Raw genomic sequence first — 21970 nt, 5'->3', positions numbered from 1 at the left:
GAAACTTTGTACCTTTAATAATCCGCAACGTTATTCCAAATTTTATTCTCAGGACAACAGATGTGAAAGTTTTACAATACATTAGAATGATTGAACACCCAAGGCAAGGTGGGAATCGTACCCATAACCTCCGGCTTAGAAGACTCAGTTTCTGTCAAGGAGGCCCCTAGAGTTGACATTGTTTATTGTGGTTTATCTAGTTCCAATCGCTAGCACAATATGTGAATTTTTTTCCAAGCCAGAGGTTTTTTTTTTTTGTATTTAGTGTGGAAAACTTGTTTTCGATCCCTTAAATACCTTGTTTCAACATTATTAAAGTTCTTTGCACATGAAATAGCACAATTTAGTCATCATTCCATTCATATTACCCAGTGCAATGATGCCCAACCTACAGCCCGCAGGCCACATCCGACCTGTAAATCTGATCCTAGTGGCATTATGTTTTGCTTTGAGTTACAGATCCAAAAGAACGATTTATGGCAATGTTACAAACTTAGAGCCAAGTACCGTGAAACTTACCTAAGTCAACCTTGGATAAGACAAAAACTGTGGTTAGTCGAAGTGAATATTTATTCCCGTTTAACTGAATATCTAACGTATGTTACTTATTTTTGATAAGCCGAATTTCGTCAAGTCGAAATATTCAATAAGCCGAATTTGATTTCACGATTGTTGTCAAATTTCCTTCACTAACAACATAACTCTAGAAGTTCTAGCCATTGCAGTTCATCTCTACATGTTTGTTTCCCAAAATGCTCTGTTTAATTTTATTTTACAGTTATTTTAATCATATATTATTTTCGCTGTAATAGAAAATTAATCAAGTTTTTTTATTACAGAAAGGAGACTCCTAAAACTGAGGCACATCCATTCTACTCTGAAGAAGAGTGTTAACCGTAGCACATGTCTACGCATTAGTTTATTTCATGCAACAGTTTAAAAATTAAAATTTAGTTTTTGTAAAAACAATTTTTAAACACGCCAGCATTGACAGCTGCCAGTCCTAAGCCTGGATAAAGTGTGAAGGAAAATTGTAACATTTTTATCCCATTTGTTTGCAATTCCTTTCATTACCGAATGGCATATAACAGGGAGATTTGGTTTTAATTAATACCAACTTTTCAGTTTGCATAGACCTTAAAGAATTCTACAGAAAGAAGCGGATGGATTTCAAGAAAGAAGCTTTGTATTGCAGCATCTGAAGAAATTGATGCCACTGAAGATTTAAAATAATAAAACAAAGTTGTGTTACTCCCCTTTATATCAAACAACCAGATCTTTCACCTTATTTTTAAAAAGGTTATTCAAAAACCTAGTACCTAGCAAGAAAGAATCCCAGACCAAAAGTTAAACTTGATCCATTAAACTTTTTAAGATCTATTTTTTAAGTATGTGTGATGCTAATAAAATATATTTTTTTAATTGCAAACATGTGTGTTTATTATTATTTCACAACAATCTCCCTGGGGATATTTTCCCCTTTTCTTTTGATACAAAACTGAATATTTCTCTATTTTTTATGTCATCCGTATACTTTGGGCGTTCAGTTTTCTGAACTGGTGTAGATTTTTATCAACTCAGGAAATGAGGATTTAACTGTTTTCAGAAGATCATAGAAAAACAATGCATGGTGCAAATTCGAATTCATTGCAAATAGACTTTTTACCGGTACTGTCAAAGCACACTTCTACTCAAATGATTAATGTATGAATGTTCTCTAATATTGAAATGGTGAAAATGTTTTGATATTTCAATTCATTTTTGATTATTTTTTTGATAATCAATTACATCTCCTAAAATTTATTGTTTAACATTCTGGGTTCCTTTTTGTCAGCGAGAACCTGGAATCATCAGGAAAAGTTATTTGTTTTATTAAAAAACTCATAAAATTGAAAACACCTAGAAGAACATCTTTTGCATCATAAACTGCAGCAGTAAGTAGGTTATTTTCTTTACCCACTGCTTGGAAACCAGAATGAATACATATAGTTCCTTGTGAAGCGAGTACGTTCCCCCAAGAGTTGCAATATCAGTGGAAATAAGCATTAAATGAAAGAATGAGTATCAATTTTTGTTGAAATGCTGACTTTGTTTTTGCTTGTTTTAAAAGAAATCATTATTTATACTTCAAGTTAAACATATTACAGCTTTTATTTAATTCCTTTTTCTAAAACCAAGTTGTTAATAAGTTAATTTTACATTCTTTAAGAAAAAAGTGCAGTATAACCCCGACTTAACAATTGCCAAGGGAATCGTTGAATCCAGGAGCATGGACATTCAATGCAAGTGAAATCCGGAAAAGTGTATCATTAAATTGAGGAAATCGGGTGTTGTTAAACCACAGTTGTACTGTACATTCATTACCCTTTTTTCTTCTCAAGATATGAAAATACAGCTAACTTCGGGTTATTCTTAGAACAGGGCAGCAAGAAAAACAGCGGATAAGCGAATTTGCCGGATAATCCGAAATAAGTAAAAAAGAAACTAATATATACAATAGCTTAGATTACCAGTAACATTAACACATGCATTGAAACTAGAGACGTACCGAGTACTCGGTAACTACTCGGTACTCGGCCAAATTCTGATCAGAAACTTGGCCAATACCGAGTAGTTGCAAAAAATTGAATATTGTCCATAACAGATACTAAAATGTCTAAAAAAAAGAGCAAGCATTATATTCTGCAATCATTTACAATTAAAATTTGTAAGTCAAATTTAAATTTTGAGAGTAATGCAGTTTGTAATGCTTCAATAAAATAAATCTTTATTTTAATGTCCCCAAAGTAAATAAAACTTTTTATTAGAAATTATGCAAAAAAGGTAAGTATAGAAAATATGGAATTTTTATATTAAAAATGGATTTTTGCTACAAACAAAAATTAGTTATAAAAATATAAAAATACCTTTGCTTAAAAAATAAAAGGAAACAAAACAACGTTAAAAGCACAGTGCATGAACACTGCAGACATGTGTTTTGGCGTTACAAGGAACTTCTTTTTCAATGCACAAAATGGGAGCTCGTGGATTTAAAGGCATCCGACAAAAGTCAGATTTTTTTGTCAAATGTCTTTACATGCTTTAACTCACATGTTATGCACTGAAAAAGACGTTCCTTGTAACGGGAAGGGAGGGGGGCAGAAACACGTGTCTGCAGTGTTTCTGCACATTTGTTTTATCTGCTTTTAAGAATTATTTATGTTTGGCGGACTAGAACTATGATTGGTATACAGTGAAACCCCTCCTAACAGACACCCTTCAAAGGCGGACACCCCTCTTATGCGGACAATTTTTAATTCCCCAGTTCCAATGAAAATAACATTATTAAACCCCTGTCCTGCGGACACCTCTCTATTGCGGACAAAAAAAATTGTCCTGTTAGTGTCCGCATTAGAGGGATTTTACTGTAATTTGTTTTAATTCCAACTTGATTAATCATACCTTTTATTTATTTATTTTTAATTTTAAAAATAATTTTTTTGTAAAATTTTTGACACAAACAAAATTGTTTATGTAATGCGTAATTAAATTTCAGCAGGAATTTAGTTTTAAAAACTATTATATGGACCAGGAGGTCTATACTACTATTCCAATAAGTTCAAAATTCATCACATCTGTGTCGGTGGTTCTTAAAACATAATTGGTACTTGGTAACTCGGCCGAGTGGTGAAAGGCCGAGTACTCGGTAACTTGGCCAAAGTGCTACTCGGTACGTCTCTAATTGAAACTAAAAACAAAACATGTGAAAAACAAGAAAGATAGGCTCATCATTGCAGAAGGATCACACGCATATGCACAGAGGCAGACTGGGTACCCTAAAAGGCCGCAAATTAAAAACAAAAAATGCACAGGTGCATAACATCTGAAGGTGCACAGGTTTGTTCAAAGGCGAAGAAAAAAAAAGGTGCTCGGGTTCGAAGGCGGGAAAAAAATATACCGAAGTCGCACAGGTTTAAAGGCGCAGCTCTTATGCTAAAATGTCCTAATTTTTGTCTTAGGAAAATTACACTGAAAAAACAAGACTTTTGCTTGGGAAATAAATTTAGTAGGTACTTCTACGTGTAACAATTAAGAAAACATTCATACAGTTGGTTCTCCTTTCAGAGACATCCTTGCTAAATATATAAAAAATGCAATTTTTTCGCAATAAAAAAATTGTTTTTGCAGAAAAATGAGCATGAAAGTGAAAGGTTGCAATATAGATGGGTGTGGTCTGACAATATGTCGCAAAGTGAATTTTATTGTGTACTTGAAACAAATGATTTGTATAGCATTTCATAACCGAGACTTTTTTAAAATGTTTTTCTGTGGGGAAATCGTGAGCACTCACGGAAGAAATATGGTCTTCATTTAAATTGCTTATTAAACAATATTTGAGATGTACGAAGTTGGTGAACAAGAACCCCTTAAAGGCAGAATTAAGCTATATTTGGCTAATTAAGGGAAAGGGGGGCTTATAATAACTTGAAATAACTATAAGTACTTACATTGAAAAGCAACCGTTTCAAATCGAAATAATTGTGTTGAGGAAAAGAAAAGGATTTATATCCTTCCCGAAAGCAGTGATTGACGACTACGAAAGCTTTTTGAACAGAAATACAAATAAAAACAGGTTCTAAGGTAAATACACCCATAGTGGCCAGTGCTTCAGTCGTGACTATTTCAAGGTTTATATTTCAAAAATTAGGATTCCAGGTATCCCAATGGAATCACAATTTTATCAAATGTGCACTTACGATATTACCTCCTGCATGTTTGAATCCATTGGAAAACCTGGAACCCTATTTTTTTCAAATATAAACGTTGAAGTGGGCACTATTGAAGCAGTGGCCACTACCGATATGTTCACCTTAGTTGGATACATGTCAAATGCACTCAGCTGTGCAAAATGTAGACCAATGCACTGTAGATAAATTAAAAAGATCAGTGTATGATCTCTAGAACTGAAAAAGTACTAATTCATAAATACATATTCTCCATTCGGAAAAAAAGAAAAAGCAAACATTTTTATTATTATTTTTATGTATTCATGAGAGTGACTGATCAAAATATTAGCTTCACTTTCAAGATTTAGAAAAAAAATTAAAAAGTTAATCGTGGCTCGTTTGTAATTAAATTCCTAAATTTTTCCAGGTAACTAAGAACACTTTTATTCTGGCCTAAACATCTTGAGATATTTATCAACCGAAAAATTTTACTTGTGTCAAAACTAGACAGTGCGTTTCACCTTTGAATTGTTATTGATGTACAAAATCTACTTTCTTCTCATCTATGAAACGTAAACATGAAGGAAAATGTAAAGGAAATCATTTATTTCCCAATAATGAAGTTTCAAAACACTCTTAATCTGATTTCAAGTTCAAAGCTTTGATTTTGACGGGGTTTTTTTTTTTTTTTCGTGCACAAAATCAATACTACTTCGAACATAAATTGCTTAAAAATAAATAAGAATTGTACAAACGTCGTCGCTAAATATATTTCGCTTAGAAAATATGATTCAGTCCTGAATATTATTTTCTTTAATAACAAAAACAGTGTAAGCGAGCATGAAAATAAAAAGTAGCGACGCTACAGCAGAATGACAGAATGTAAACAAACAAAAAGTTACGGTTAAACGTGTTTAAACTAACGCTAGTGTAAACGCCCGTTTCGGCTCGCGGTTTAACTTTAACACCGTTTAAAAATAAACTAGTATATCTCGGCCAGTGTAAACGGGATATAGGGCATTGGACTCGGGGCCGGAGGGGCTCGGGTTCGATCCCCGCTAGTCGAAGACCCACCGTCGTCATTAAAGGGGACTGGGCGACGTTAAATATGCTCGTGGTCTCAATGTCCTCCAAGTGAAACGATACCTCTGGGGGTGCTAGTACCAGGTAGCTATTAGCTCTTGGACTAGTTCTAAATTCTCAATAACTGTTCGATCCGGTGTTGGTGCTGCCATCTATCGGTATATAAAATAATGGAGGCAAGGCACTAGTATGCAGACCTCGACATAAATACAGTTGAAGTCAGTTGTGACTCTTAAATAGAAATAGAAAACATTCTCAACGCAACATTGTGCAACGACATACGTAATAAAGGGGATATATATCAGGCCGGAAAGAGATTAAAGAGAGATTTTCAGCTGTAATTCTAAATTTGTTCAGGTAAGTGTTTGATAAGAGTTGATGTTTTCGATGCTTTTGAATTTTTTTTATGTATTACTACCTTTCTATAAATTTTTGACAAAAATATCACGAAGTACAGAAAGTGTCGAGAAATTACTTCTTAGTTTGTAAATGAGAAATTAAAATTTGTTTTTTCTTCTATATTATTTCAACTATTTCAAATTAAAAAATAGGAGTCAAAATTACTTGGTTTTTAAATTAAGAAAGATTAGATTAGTGCACGCTTTTTTCCATCAAAGCTAAAATGCATCATCATTGTGATTTATTGGATTAATATCTTGATTTCTCTTTGCCACGATTTTCATATATATATTTTGATCGAAGATCAATGTTAACTTTGTTTTGTAGTTCCCAACACAAGTTTTTACAATTCCGAGTTATGTTCAAATAAATAAGTAAAATAAAACAAGCAAAAAAGAAAAAAAAGTATAGTGAAGTATTATATTTGAAGGAAAGTTTTGTGGTAGTGAACTTTATAAGTTTAATTTCAATATGTGTTCTTTTTTCATGTTGAATTTCAAAATAAATATCTTCTCAATAATATCACTGAGCAAACTAGGATCTTTTGAAAACTTTTTTTGAAACTATGAATTTTTTTGCAGATGCAAAAATATAACTCTTTTTTTCTTAGACGAAAATTAAATGTTTTAATAGTCTTCCTGTGCTATCAAATCTGATCTCTCTCTTTTCTTTCTTTCCATTGCTTGATGCTTAAAATTCTACTTTCTAAGGGATCAATTGAAATTATCGATTAAAATAACATTAATTTAATGTATGACCTTAATCAAATTTGTGTAACGAGAAAAAATGTTATTTTTTTTGTTTGCATAAGTTTTTTTTTTTTTGTATCTAAAAAGAAAACAAGAATTTCATTACCTATCTTTTTCATATTATGACATATGTTTTGTTTTTCACATTCACAAAGATGAATCAACTTTGATGATAGTAAGTGGAAGTATATTGTAAATTTTAGATTCAGTTTGAGTGCAAACACTAGTGCACCAAGAAAGCGGGGGTCAAAAGAAGTGTAGGGGTTAGGGAGCATTGTCCCTAAAGCAGATTTTTTTTTCTGTAAAATTTGGCTACATTGTGGCTTTTAACATAACTGATTTAATAATTTCTAAAAATGTGGAATATGGCATCAAAAATAGGGAGGATGGCCGTCACAGAGTTTCCCTTCTATTTTAAAGTTTCATTCTTATGAAAAAAGGTGAAAAAAGTTTATTTCGATACGTTAGTTTTTCTTTCGTAAAATCAATCGATCCACCCTATAAAAACTCATTTAACAATGGATAATTAATTACTAGCGCTGAAAAGTGAGGGGGCTAGGCCCGTTCACTTTTGGAAGTGAGATTACACTGTACGAGACACCTATGAGTATGATGGTTGGTTCTTTCATTCTAAAATCACAAAAAAAGTTGCTAACTAGATTTTTAAAGGGTATCCATGAACTGCATACATTATTGTAGAAGATTGTATAACATCTGATGAGAGCAGGGGCATGCACGGGGGGGGGGGGGGGCGGAGAACACCTGTTGACCTGAGCCTGAAGGAGGCCCTAGATTTTGAAAACTAGGGGTGAAACATGTCATAAAAATAACCATAACGTGCTAAATAATGATATTGTATGAGTGGCAACAGATTAAGATTGAAATTATGAAAATGGCTTGTTAGATATAAAAATTGGAGGTTAAATAATATATACGTTACTTTTTATAATCAAGTTCATTTCTTAATATTCATTTATTGTACGTACAGTACAAAATGCATGTAAGGATGCTGGAATAAACATTATAAAGCATGGGCCCCCACATGTAAAATTTAAAGGGGGAGGGGGGCTCAAAAAATTTTCCTATGGTTTCACAGGATATTTTCCCCCATTGAAACCGATTTCAATACAGATTAGAGGTGCGACATCAATGGCAAAACATCAATATTAGAAATTAAAACATTGATGGTATTGATGCATCGACCAAAAAACAAAATCTTTTTATCAATGTATAACATACATTTTTGAATATACCACACTAATTTAAGCAATACAAAAGAATACGTACCCGAGGAATATATTGAAAATGCTGAACCTCAAATCACGAATATAATTTAATAAGAATAATTTTACAACATTTTGGTATTAATAAGGCAAGCACCGACTAATACAAAGTAGTTATAGTAATAAGGAAATATATTCAAACTGAAAGAAACTAAAAGTAAATTTACATCAAAAAAGAACCTAAGAAAAAATGTATCGTAGCACTTACTGTCAGTCAAATGATGAGAAAAAGTTGTGCTAATTATTTTTAAAATACAAAATTAATTCTAACAATTATTTTTAGCAAGAAATATGTGTTGTATAGTTAGTTAATTATCAAACAGAAATTGTAAGTAATAAAGGGACGAACAGTTTGGAGAAAAAGAAGTTTGTTTACTTTCTCCCCCCAGAAGTGCATTTCTCTTTTCACAGACTATCCCACCAGTTAGAGGTGCAGATTAGCGGTCGCCACTCGCCAAATGGCAACCAAAAATCTTCAATGGCGACCAAAAATTTCAGTGCCGATCGCCATTGGGTAACCAAAAAAATTAAAAGCTTCTCCCAAATACAAATACAAAAGTGACGACCAGCAACAGGCTCTGGGCCCAGCTAGACTGGTCCTAGTCAATTTACAATCCCCAGTGAAGATCAATGGCCCTCTTAAAACTGTCTACTCCTTTGCTCATTACCACCTCTTCCGGTAAGCTGTTCCAAGGTTCCACTACCCTGCTAAAATAATAATTTTTCCTAATATCCATGTTAGCCTGAGATTTAAATAGCTTAAAACAATGACCCCTTGTCCTGTTTTCAGTGCTAAACTTTAGCCCCGTAACATCTTTCGTTTTAATAAATTTAAACAGCTGAATCATGTCCCCTCGATCTCTTCTTTGCTCAAGACTGTACATTTTTAGCCTTCTAAGCCTGGAATCATAATCTAAGTGGGAAAGTCCACTTATTAGCCTTGTAGCCCGCCTTTGAACCCTTTCCAATACATTAATGTCTTTCTTAAGATAAGGAGACCAAAACTGAACAGCATACTCCAAATGGGGTCTTACCAAACTTCTATATAAGGGCAGAAGAACCTCTTTAGATTTATTTGAAATAGATCTATTGATAAACCCAAGCATCTTATTGGCTTTGTTGCTAGCAATGCTGCACTGTTGGCTAAACTTTAAATCCTGACTTATTAGGACCCCCAGATCAGTAACTTTGTCTGCCTGACTAATGACTGAACCTTGCAAATAATAACTTGTACACTTATTTCCATGCCCTAAATGTAGCACTTGACATTTCCCAACATTAACAGCCATACCCCATTTATCAGCCCACTCCGTAATATGATCTAGATCCTCTTGCAGCTGATTTGCTTGTTCTTCATTTTTTACAGTCCCCATAACTTTGACATCATCAGCCAAACAATTCATGTTCCCAGAAATATTTTTGTGAATATCGTTCATAAAGACAATGAACAAAACAGGTCCTAACACTGATCCTTGAGGAACCCCGCTTAAGACCTCACTCCAATTAGAATAATTTCCCCTTACAACTACTCTTTGTTTCCTTCCGGTCAGCCAATTTTTTACCCAAATGAAAGTTTTCCCTCCTATTCCTATATCAGCTAATTTGCTAAGTAGAGCAACATGCGGTACCTTATCGAAAGCTTTTTGAAAATCAATGTAAATAACATCTACAGGCTTCTTATTGTCCAAAGCCATGGTAACTTTGTCATAGAAATGTAATAAATTAGTTGCCCAAGTTTTCGCTATTGCTTGCATTGTGCATCAGTAGCAGTTTTTCATGCTCCTCTACAGCCTAAAATCACATTTTGACCTGAAAGAAAAGTTGAAATGTTGCGCCCCTCTCCCCTTGCTGATTCTCGGATGCCTCGCATTTGATGCACAAAACCAGCTGCTTGTGGCTAGACACTGCGCATTCGGGGGGGGGGGGGATGAAAACCCCCTACAGTCCAGCAGAAACGCTACCCAAACCCAATTAAAGTCAAATGATTGATGAATTATTTTATTTAGAAAGCCACACACACATGTTGAACTTGAAATCATATTTCACGCAAAAAATCTTGTGGTAGAAATTTCAATCCTTTTGCATCTTGTAAATGTTTTAATATTTTCGATAATCCGAAGTTATTTTGACACTGGCTACTTTAGATCAGCATATTTTCTGTTTAATTTTTATGAATGGATTTATTTTTGGACCAATGCTTCCTTTGTAATCGTACATCGCCGGGAACTGCATCACCTGGTTGAGATTTTGATCTTTTTGCATCTTGTACATATTTTAATATTTTTGACAAGAAAAAGTTGTAACATATGCTACAAAAAGTTTTGACATATGCTACTAAAGATTTGCTTGTTTCATATTTTAATTTTGATAAAAGAATTTGCTTTTGAAGCTGAACTTTGAAATCGTACTTCGAGGAGATTTGCATATCGTGCTTGATATTTCAATCCTATTGCATCTTGTAAATATTTCAACTTTTTTGGCAATCAGAAGTTATTTTATACAGGGATGAGATTTTTCCGGCTTTTTCTGTTGGCTTTCAAAACCTTTCCTCCTTTTTTGCCTCTTTCAGACCTTACTTTTCTCAAAAATCGGAAAAAAAAAATACGATTTTTTTAAATTTTCGGTCCCCTATTTCTTATTTGTTCAATTTTTTTTCATTTAAATCTTCATCCTCCGCGATATCTGCCAAAAACGCACGTTTTGGAATTGTGCCAATGACGTCAAACACGTGCTGCGCCGAAAGTTGCATGCCTCGTTTGAGATTTCAATCTTTTTGCATCCTGAAAGTATTTCAATTATTTTTAATGTTGTGTGGTTTTTTACTATTTTCTACCTTATATCTGCTTATTTTATTCATAATTTCAATAATATTTTTATTTCTTTAATTTATTTTAGAAAAAAATGCAAAACTCAAAACTAAAAAAAAAAAAAAAAAAAAAAAAAAAAAAAAAAAACCAATGTAGCTTAGCACCCACAGTCTCGATTAAAAAAAAAAAAAAAAAAAAACTTGGCATGGTTACTTTTTTTGTGTATTTAAGAAAGTGAAAAATATTTATGGTGAATCTCAAATGGTTTAGGCTTTACAACCTGTTAAAAGTTTTGAGATTTCATGATTAAATGAGGTAACTGCAAGTTGTTCTTTTTATTCCAAAATTGTATTAGCAAGTTTTCAAAAACAAATTTTGGGTTCCAATGCAAGGAAAAAGATAACCAATCGTTTATACACTCATATATTTATTTATTTTCAATTCTTACTATGAAAAGTATGTTCTACCACATAAAGAAATTTTAGATTTTTCTCTTTGTTGTAAATTTTTACTTTACAAACAGATCTAATTTTAAAATTTATGTTCTCACTGGTTTAACACTATAAACTCAAATGTTTTTAATGAAAAAAATGTATTTTTCTCTAAAAAATATGAAAAGTTGACACTATTGTGTGATGCAGCCAAGATTGAACTCTGGCTCCCCCAACCCTTTGTTCAAGGACTCAGGGGTTAGAAATCGTTGCCTCTTTTTCAAAATTTAGATTTATTTAGGAATAAACACCCTTGCAAGAAATGGTACAATGCAGCAAATTGTACAAAATTATTACTCATACTTAATTAAATACGTATTACCTTTAAAACTGGTAAATTAGCCATATTTTTGTTGAATTTTTCAATATCATGGCTTCTAGGTTCTATTTTGATGCAGTTCATCCCTTTCACGAAAATTTTTTGGATATCATCCCTTTTACGAAATTTTTTGGATTTCCTCCTTTTTGCTCTTTGACCACTCTCATCCCTGTTTATAACATGCTACTTTAGATAAGCTTATTTTATGTTTAATTTTAATGAATGGATTTATTTTTGAACCCATGCTTCCTTTGTAATCGTACATCGTGGAGAATTGCATCATGCTGCTTGGGATTTCAATCCTATTGCATCTTGTACATATTTTAATATTTTTGACAATCGGACGTTGTTTCGGCATAAGCTACTTTAAATTAGCTTATTTTAAGTTTTATTTTAATAAATAATAAATATATTTATTTTTGGGAGACATGCCGACATTGCAAACGGGATTCACGAAAAATTACTTCCAGTGTTTGAAAGTACCTTTCAAAGTTTTTGAAGATTGAAAACTATATTTTAATAACTAAAGATGAATAAATTCTGTTTTTTATTTAGTTATTTTTGCAAGTTTTATTTTAATTATTTTTAGCTAAAAGTAATACCACGCATCAGAAGTGAAATTTTTTTCAAAAAGCTTAACTCAAAAGTTTTCCTATATATATATATATATATATATATATATATATATATATATATATATATATATATATATATTAATTAGTCTTTGCAGATTTTTTAGACACTGTTGCAAAAATATCTCAAATGTTGGAAACAAGGGATATTTTATTATATGTTGCAATGCCTAATGAAAAATGCTGTGCAGTGACCAACTGGGTCACCTCAAAAAAATGCAAAAATTACTGGATATAATGCTTTGCATTACCTCTAGTAATGCTGAGGTGGAGAGAGTGTGGAGTTTCAGGAAAGATATCATAGTCATGAAGAGCATGTCTTTAAAACGAGACGCACTTGAAGCAAGGTTGAAAATCAAATTTGGCCAAAAGTAGCAAACAAGGCTTTCAGTAAGGCTATAAACTTATAGTGGCAGATATCCATTACTGCCAGTCGCTCTAGGCGTCAAATTTTGCAGAATTATATTAAATAGTTCAAAATATACTAATTCTTAATTTTTCTGTTTTGATCACTGGAGTAGATGCTTTTTAATACTGATGTTGTATAACTATCAAAGAAAATAGCTTATTTTGTTGCTTTTAACAAAATATTTTAATATCTCAAGTGAAATGTCCTCGCTATTAGAACTTTCAATCATTTATTCTTTTTGAGGAACATAAACTAATTCTGTAAATGTATCACATTGTTTTTTAAACTTTGACTAAGTTTTTGACTAAAAATATGCATTACAATTTTGAGTGCCAATTTCTTCTTCAAAAATAATTTTTATAAAGTACAATTATTTCTCCACATCAAAAATATGTAATGTGACAATGGTGTTACACATGTATACATTATCACACACAAGATGTGACTAATTTCTGCAGAATATTTTCCAAAAGAATACTAAGTTGTTTTGCACCTGTCTACTGCACTAATATATCATGTTTTATAGCTATTGAATAGATCTGTAAACTGAAATTTTAATTAGCATTGATATAAGCAACATTATATTTCAATCCAAATCATACTCGAATCTCTTCAATGAGAAAAAGAAAATAATGACTGGTACTGATTTTTATTGAGTAGGGTAAAATTTCTTACCTTACACGTATATAAATATATATAGAAAGATACGCGTATGTGTAAGGCTACCAAAAATTTGAAGTGGCTACTGAAATTTTTGGTGTTAGTAGCCATTGGCTACCAAAGAAAAATGCCAGTCTACACCTCTACCGCCAGTCAGAGAAACATCTCTTTCTGATGGAACAGATATTGCCATCACTATCAAATACTTTAACGCAACTTTCATAAGCTCTGAATTTTTTAAGTTATAATTATCAGCTTAGTAATGTATAGGATTTTCTTTTAGTTTAAGAACTGGAGCCTTGAAATAAATTGCAAGTTCTAGCACCAGACTACCTGTGTTGAGTTCTTCTAATAGCTTTGACCTCTTCCTTACTCTCTAGTTAATCTTCTACTAACTTGTAGTGATCTTCCCAAAAATCATCCTCTACTCAAAGAAAAATTAATCTTATAAAATGGGTGAAAAAAATGATTTTTTTTCGCAACTCCATAAGTAAACTTAATTACCTAGTGAGAAAATTGGAGCAAGTTTTATGATAATTTTCAATTAAAATGCAAAAAACATCAGCATCAAAACCAAAACATTGATGGTCCAAAAACATCCACATTGATGTTGCACCCTCTAGTATGGATTAGAGTTATTAAAATTTGATTTTTTTATAATGTATTCATTAATAGCTGGAGACGACATATTTTTACATTTTCGCAAAGAAAAAGGTATTAAATTTCTGGGGGGGGGGGGGCTTGAGCCCTCATTTGCCCTTTCCCATATGGTCGCCCATGATATGAAGGGAGCTCCAAAGAAGTCACCAAAATTAATTCTACCCCGGTTAACTAGTCACCCAAAAATTGTTTTCTAAAATTTTCCTTTCTTATCGGATCTTAGAAAATAGCATCGGACTAGGTAGAAATGATATGTGATGGTTATTTTCTTAAACCTAAATTTCAGTTTAAAACTTCCACCCTTCGGTAGAGGATTAGAAAGCTCCAAGTGATATGAGGGACAATTATAGAAAAGAATGTGTAGCTCTTTCAGAAAGAGAAGAAAAAGGTAAGAAGTTTCATTCACATTACTCACAGGCGACAAGATTAGCAACTGAGTAGCACACTGATGAGAGGACAAAGGGACAAGAGGGAAGGCAGAGTTTTAAACTCGGTCATGTGACCAGAATTCCAGGTGCATTGAAAAAATTTCCATTTGGGAACAAAAGGTTTTGTAGTGCAATCGCCTCTGAGTTTTTGATGAGTGACAATAGCTCTATATTGCTGCATTTCATCCATTTAGGGGTGGATATTCGATTCTTGGAATCCTAGCCTTGCTTGAAATGTTGCTCTTCTTAGCTGGTTATTCAAAGCAGCAGTTCTTTCTGCGACTCTGCCTAGTGTAGACGTTTTCCTTAGTCATTTGTGACCACTTTTGACTGTGACTGCATTTCACAGCGAGTAAGCCCCGCTATAAGGGCTGTTTTCTCTCTTGCAGCATCGTGTTTCGATCAAGCTTTCAACATGTCTGGAAAAGGAAAACTTACCTCTTTATCTTATAAAGGAAAGAAGGACTTAATTTCCATTTTCAAAAAGTCGAATGTTTCGAAAGCAGCTTTTGCCAAAGAACACTGTATTCCCAGAACCACTTTAAACAGTATTCTTTCCTCAAAACAAATAATTGAAGAATCTGACATCAAAGACAAAAGAAAGAGGATGAGAAAATCAAAGTATGACGAGATTGAAGAGGTTCTAGTTCGCTGGCTAAAACGTGCAAGGTCACAAAATGTGCCTATTTCTGCTGTGATTCTGAAAGAAAAAGCCTTGGAAATTGCCGAGGAGTTCAACATAGAAGATTTCAGCGGCAGTTATGGTTGACTGGAACGTTTTAAAGACAGACATTGCCTATCCTTTAAAACAATTTGCGGAGAAGCAGCATCTGTTGAAGGTGATGCTATAGAAATCTGGAAAAATAGTGTTCTCAAGGACATTTTGTCAAAGTTTGATGCCTCAGATATTTTTAATCTGGATTAGACAGGTTTATTTTACCGTCTCTTGCCCGACAAAACTTTTATCATTTAAGGGTGAAAAATGCACTTCTGGAAAAGCAAGCAAGCAGCGCCTAACAGTTCTGCTTGGAGCAAATATGAACGGAAATGAAAAACTGAAACCACTTGTGATAGGCAAAAGCAAAAAGCCTCGCTGCTTTAAAAATGTTAAATCCGTGCCAGTTGAATATGAGGCAAATTCAAATGCGTGGATGAGAACAATAATTTGGGAACGACATATTCGTAAGCTGGATTCTCAGTTTTTTTGGCAGAAAAGAAAGGTTGTCATCATTGTTGATAATTGTAGAACCCACAATCAGCCCGAAAATTTAAAAACAATTGAAATTTTTTTCTTCCCCCAAACATAACTGCTCTTCTACAGCCCTTAGGTCAAGGCATAATTCGAGACTTTAAACGAAGGTACAAAAAAATGCTTGTACAGGACTTGATAAAAGCATTGGATAGAAACAAAAAACTAGAAGTTTCAGTTTTAGATGCAATTAACTACATTGACAAAAGTTGAAGTTCGGTTACAGCGTAAACTGTTTCAAATTGTTTTCGGCATGCAGGTTTTGTGGTAAAAGCAGAATCAGAAGATAACTTTAACGAAGGAGCCGTCATCGACCCACAACCACTAGAAACTTTGCTACAAATCGCAAATGAAAAGGGGTGCAGCGTCAATGATGTAAATGATTTTGTTAACATTGACAACGACATTGCAATCTGCTCTCAAGCGACTGTACAAGCTTTGACTACTGAATATTTAAAAGAAAAACAGTAATTCAAGTGAGGATAGTGATGTCGAGTGTATGAGTACTCCATCACCCAGTAAAACAGAAGCAATTTAACACCTGGAGAAAGTTCGACTGTATTTAACATCCATTCAAGGAACAACAGACGCAGACTTTAAAGCATTAAGTATGGTAAAAAAAAGAGTTTTTTCTAGTAATCAACAGCTTCATCAATCAACATTGACAGATTATTTTAATGTACCAAAGTAAGAGGAAATAAGACATGGTAATTATAACAAGGTAATTTTTTTTTGTCTTCCTTTTTATTTTATTTTTCCACTTTATAAGTTATTGATTTCATAATCATTGTTTTTCTCGCCGAATTCTACAGCAATTCACGAAAGTATTTCAGTGATTTTTGGGCGTTTTTTTTTCTTTCTTTTATTTCCCACTCCACCTAAGTGGTCACTCTGCATAAGTGGTCAAATTTTTTTGGTCCCTTGAGTGACGACGTAGCGAAGTTTTACTGTATATTTATTGTATCTATGTATATTTATTGAGCCTTATAATTCTGAACTTTTAGTCTTTGTTTTAGGTACAAAGCATGGAAGATTCTGGTTCTGGAAATCAAAATCCTAACCGTAGCCAAAATAAATATCTGAAAAACAATAGAAGCAGAGGATATTTTAACCAGTTTCGCCGATCACGCGATACAGATTATTCTCAGGAAGCGGTGCTGAACGATATTCTTTTGTAATGTAGAACAAAGTCAAACGTTTGAAGCTGCTGAAAGAATTAGGGATTCAAATCCTTCCCAAAATCATTTTCCAAAATTTTCAGTCCCGTAATTCTAGTGGGCAGTTTAGGAACAGGAATAGGTATAATCCTCCAAAGTACTTGAATGACAGAAACAATTCTGTAAAAAGTAATGATAATAATGAAAATAATACCTATGAAAATTCTCAGTATGATGGTTGCAGTAACAGTGCATCTAATGCTAGTAACTCAATATCATCAGAACGAGGTAAAATTATAGGTGGTAGATACATAAGAAAACATTCTAATAACTTTTCTACACATTCCTCTCCATCTGATCATTTTAAGCCTCATTTAGATCAAACTGCCACAGAATCTTTTGTTGAAAAAAAATTTAATAGTAGATCTGCAAAGCAAAAAGACTCATATGTTCCTCAGAATTTTAGAAATTCATCTTTTGATAGAAATGATTCAGTATATTTTAGATCACAAGGTCATAGTAGCCATGGAGAATTTCAAGAAAAAATTTTCAATCTTGAAGATTCTCCAATCGCTCAAGGGCAGCCTGATAATCCTCAAAACAGTTATTTAAATAATTATGAAGATTGTTCTAAAAAGAAGCATAATTTTGTCAAAAATTACAACAAGAAGTTCAGTAAAGTCTCAGAGAATTCTGATGAATTTGGCAGTTCAAGTGTTCAAAGGAAATACAATGGACAGAGGTTGCAGGATTATAATCACAATTATTCTACTGTAAATGAAGCAACTTACGGTTCACGTAACTTTCATAAACAAGAAAAGTTTTATTCTGAAACCTCCACTAGGTTTCAGAAAAATCTTAAAATATCTTCTGAGAAGAAATCTATGCCAATAAATGCTACTCAAAGAGGTAAGTTATCTTTATATTTAACTCAAATTTTTAAATGTGTTTCAAATATTGAATTTTGAAATTTGTATTATGTGATTAGAAAATAACTTTGTTCTGTGATGTAACCATGCACAGTTGACGTGTAATTTCATTGCTTTATCACATGCATGCTAATATGAAACAAATTGATTAGGAAAACTATCTAATACTTCATTCTATTCATAACTAATTGATTGAAACTATCCCAAAATATCATTTGAGTATAACCTAATCATTAGGTTATACTCAAATGATATTTTGGGATAGTTTGATATTTACTTAGTGCATATTTTGTGTGGTATAACATAAGTATCAGCAATATAGAGTAGAATCTTGTTTATCTGGACCTCTTTGATGGATCAAGTTTGTAAACTTATTTTTTAAAAAAATGCATGAACAATAATTTTAAATTATGACAGTAAAAGATACATTCCTTTTTAAATTGTCAATCTTAATATACTAGATTGTACAATAAATTATGGTAACCTAGTAAACATTGTGATGTACTCAGATTGTGGACCGGACATCACTCGGCTGAACTATTAATGATTTAGTGTATGTTTGATTGTGCTTCATTCAAACCGTTCACATGTTTGAAACTGAAGATGGTTGACCAATACTTTGTTCAGAAATGGTGTAAAAAATTGTTTATATATATATATATATATATATATATATATATAAATATATATATACATATATATATATATACATATATATATATATACATATATATATATATACATACATATATATATATATATATATATATATATATATATATATATATATATATATATATATATATATATATATATATATAAAATAATAATAAAAGTGAAAAATATTGAAAAGACCACACCAAGAGCCCATAGATGCGCAACGCAGCAAAACGAAAAAGCCAAGTAAATATAAAATTAAGCAAACAGAATTACAAATATTAAACAAATTGTAAATAACAAATGATGATAAAAAGGAAAAATGCAAACAGCTATTAAGTAGGAATAGAAAAAGAGTGAATCCAGAGCTCATCAGCCGTGGAGGATTCATTAATTATGGTCAAAAGACCAAAATTTTAACTATAAACTAGAAGAGAATGCTTAAGCTCCAGTACATGTAATATAGAGTAACAATGGGCAAACGCACCACTTGCTAAGCTAAAAACAATAAACTAGAGCTCAAACCTAAAACTAAAAGCAGGGGGTTTCGCCTCGACTAATTAGGAAAACAAGTTCCGATAATTAGCCTTCCACGGGACAGTACCTGCCAATAACAAAATTGTCTTACCTTGAAATCCGCGTAAACATATCCTGTCCTTTGTTCAGCCTGATAAAAAAGCCTATCCATTCGTCAACAAAACATTAAAAATATAAAAAACATGTCCGGAAATCAGTCCAAAGACGTACCAGGTCGCCTGTTTCACACGTGTAAAACTATGTAGCTCTGTTATATACCGTATTTTTTTCAAATTGAAGGAGTCTACTTGTTTGAGGATTGGTTTTGCATATTTGATTTTCGGGATTATATTGATTCAAATTCGTCTGGATAAACAAGGTTGTACTGTACTTTATTTTAACCTCTTGAATGCGTCATTGAAAGAAACAGACTTTGGGCTTTCCACTACTAAGATATGCAGGAAAGCAAATACAATTCAAGGAGACATGCAGATACAAAGCCTGATCATGTGTGGAAAAAGCATAGTATCTTCCTTATGAGACATTTAAAAAAAAACGAGCTGAGGTGTGCATCACATGACTTCCTTTTACTCCAATTCAATGTCATTTCCCCATTATTGGTAATTTTAATGTGATTCAATAGTTTACTCTCTAAATATCACCAACAGTGGCCAATTTGAAACCAAATTTTAAAAAAAAAATCGCCAAATTTGTCACCAAGTTGGCGACAAAACTTGGCGACCAAAAGACGGGCGATATATTGCCAAGTGTCCGACAAATTATAACACCACTTGAATTTACATTGAAATTAACAATGATTTCCGCCCAAAAAGGGACATAAGACCCCTTTAGAAACACCCGAATGCAACCAAAAGCTGAGGTGCACAACTAGACCCCACTAGGAGTCTACATACCTAATTTCAACTTTCTAGGACATACCGTTCTTGTGAGCTATGTGATATACGCACATACATACAGACGTCGCGAGAAAACTCGTTATAATTAAATCGGGAAACGTCAAAATGGTTATTTCGGACGTCTATACGTTCTTAGGTTCATATGTACGTGTGGTCAGGTCAAAAAAAAAAAAAAAACTCAACATTCATTTGGGAGTGAGCAAAATGGAAATTAAGGCCAATTTTTGAGTGAAATTTTTTTTTCAAATACAATACTTCCTTTTTTCTAAAAGGAAGTAAAAATTCTGCCCTTGCAATAATATGATTCTATTTTGTGTATAGTGAAATAAGGACACTACATATGGATCCCACATATCATTAGGCACAAAGTACGCACATAACCGCAGTCCAGAGGTTAAGCAAAAAAATTTTTCTTCGTTATATTGGCTCTGAGCTTGTTCCTTTAATATTTTGATGTACACAATATACTGCTCCATAAGTCAAAACTTGATTGATAAAAAGATGAAGGCTGTGCTATAAAATTGAAAAGAAGGTTGGTAAGCCTGGATTGTCATATTTGTATCTGTAAGCTAAAACAAGGACTATCCCAGTTCCGAACTATCCTTGCTCTGTAATGTTAATTTGGAAAATGAAACCTAGGCAGTTTAGTATTTGCCGAATATTCCATTAAACTATTGGAGTGCATACTTTTACTCCAATGATATGGGTCATTCAGAATCCAATACAGTTCAGAAAAAAAAAGTTTGTGAATGTTTATATTTTTAGTATATTTGTTAGTTGACATATTTCAATACTTTAAAAAGGGGCTTCTGACCTACCAAAAATGAAGCAGCAAGTAAGTTTTTTAGACACTTTGAACAATTTTATTTATTCTATTAAAATTGATGAAAGCCAAAAAGTTGACATAACTGTATTTGCTTCTGAGTGACTCATGTACATTGATATTCAACTTATGTATCAAAGAATAAGCTGGCATGCTCTCGTGTAATATAGAAATGCAAATCATTCCTATGTCTGTAAGATGTAAAATTTTCGTTCATATATGTTTCTTTTTTCGTTGTATATATTTATTTTTTCCTCTGAAATATTTTTACTGTAACTTTACTACATTACTGATGGTCATTGAACATTTAAACTTGATGAAACTTCTAAGTAACTCAATAAAACGCTGGTTCATCAAAAAAATAATTATTTTTCTTTTTTTTCCCCTTCAAAGCACAGCTATGGTCTCAATTTCTCTATAGTTAATACATAAATATATGCATCAATAACTAATTTCCATAAATAAGCAATGTTTTATGTAGTCCAAAAAAGATCTATAGTCTCTACTGTAAATATAATTTGAATTTAATGTGTGTAACCTTTTTTCCAGAACTGTTGATGGAACGTTTAAACAAAGGAGAATGTGAGTGCCTAGTGTGCTGTGAATATATTAGAGTCAAAGATCAAATCTGGCACTGTCTAAATTGCTTTCATGTTTTTCACCTACGTTGCATCAGAAAATGGGCTCGATCACCAGCAGCTGTTGTTGAAGGTATTTTGTGCAATCATTAAGTATAATGTATTTTCCTGTAAAACTTTGGATGTGAATTTAAATATTGCTTTGTATTGCTCATTTTGAACTAATGTTACTGTCTTATAATAGCCTCTTGTAAATTTTTGTCAAATGTCAAAGAATTAGTATTAAAAAGATTAACATTATCCAAGTAAATTGTGATACTTAACATGAGCATGGCAAGGAATAAAAGTAGCATCCGCTAGATTTTAAAAATTTTAGTTGTTTTTTTAATTAAAAACTGAACTTAATATTCATTTGATTTTTTTATTTGAAAAACTTTTCAAAACTGTTTACTAATTATTAATATTATAAATAAAGTTAAATTCATTTTAAAGAAAGGTCAAACTACAGAATCCTTAAA

The 21970-nt window shown here is 32.5% G+C and overlaps 2 protein-coding genes across 2 annotated transcripts in view; both read left to right on the top strand.

Moving 5' to 3' along the window:
• Positions 1 to 6096: 6096 nt before the first annotated feature.
• LOC129219960 (transcriptional repressor NF-X1-like) overlaps positions 6097 to 21970 on the top strand; it is a 39102-nt gene continuing 23228 nt past the window's right edge. Inside the window, exons 1-3 of the mRNA XM_054854277.1 lie at positions 6097 to 6146; positions 16892 to 17941; positions 21424 to 21585. Coding sequence (XP_054710252.1) covers positions 17917 to 17941; positions 21424 to 21585 — 187 coding nt within the window. The 5' untranslated portion in view covers positions 6097 to 6146; positions 16892 to 17916. The remainder of the gene's footprint in view (positions 6147 to 16891; positions 17942 to 21423; positions 21586 to 21970) is intronic.
• On the top strand, positions 14532 to 15395 carry LOC129220613 (major centromere autoantigen B-like). Its single transcript, XM_054855043.1, has 2 exons — positions 14532 to 14586; positions 15016 to 15395. The coding sequence occupies exons 1-2, from the start codon at positions 14532 to 14534 to the stop codon at positions 15393 to 15395; spliced, it is 435 nt and encodes a 144-aa protein (XP_054711018.1).

Source organism: Uloborus diversus, chromosome 4 (assembly GCF_026930045.1).
Source record: "Uloborus diversus isolate 005 chromosome 4, Udiv.v.3.1, whole genome shotgun sequence".
Classification (NCBI taxonomy): domain Eukaryota; kingdom Metazoa; phylum Arthropoda; class Arachnida; order Araneae; family Uloboridae; genus Uloborus; species Uloborus diversus.
This window is presented reverse-complemented; position numbering and strand designations above follow the sequence as displayed.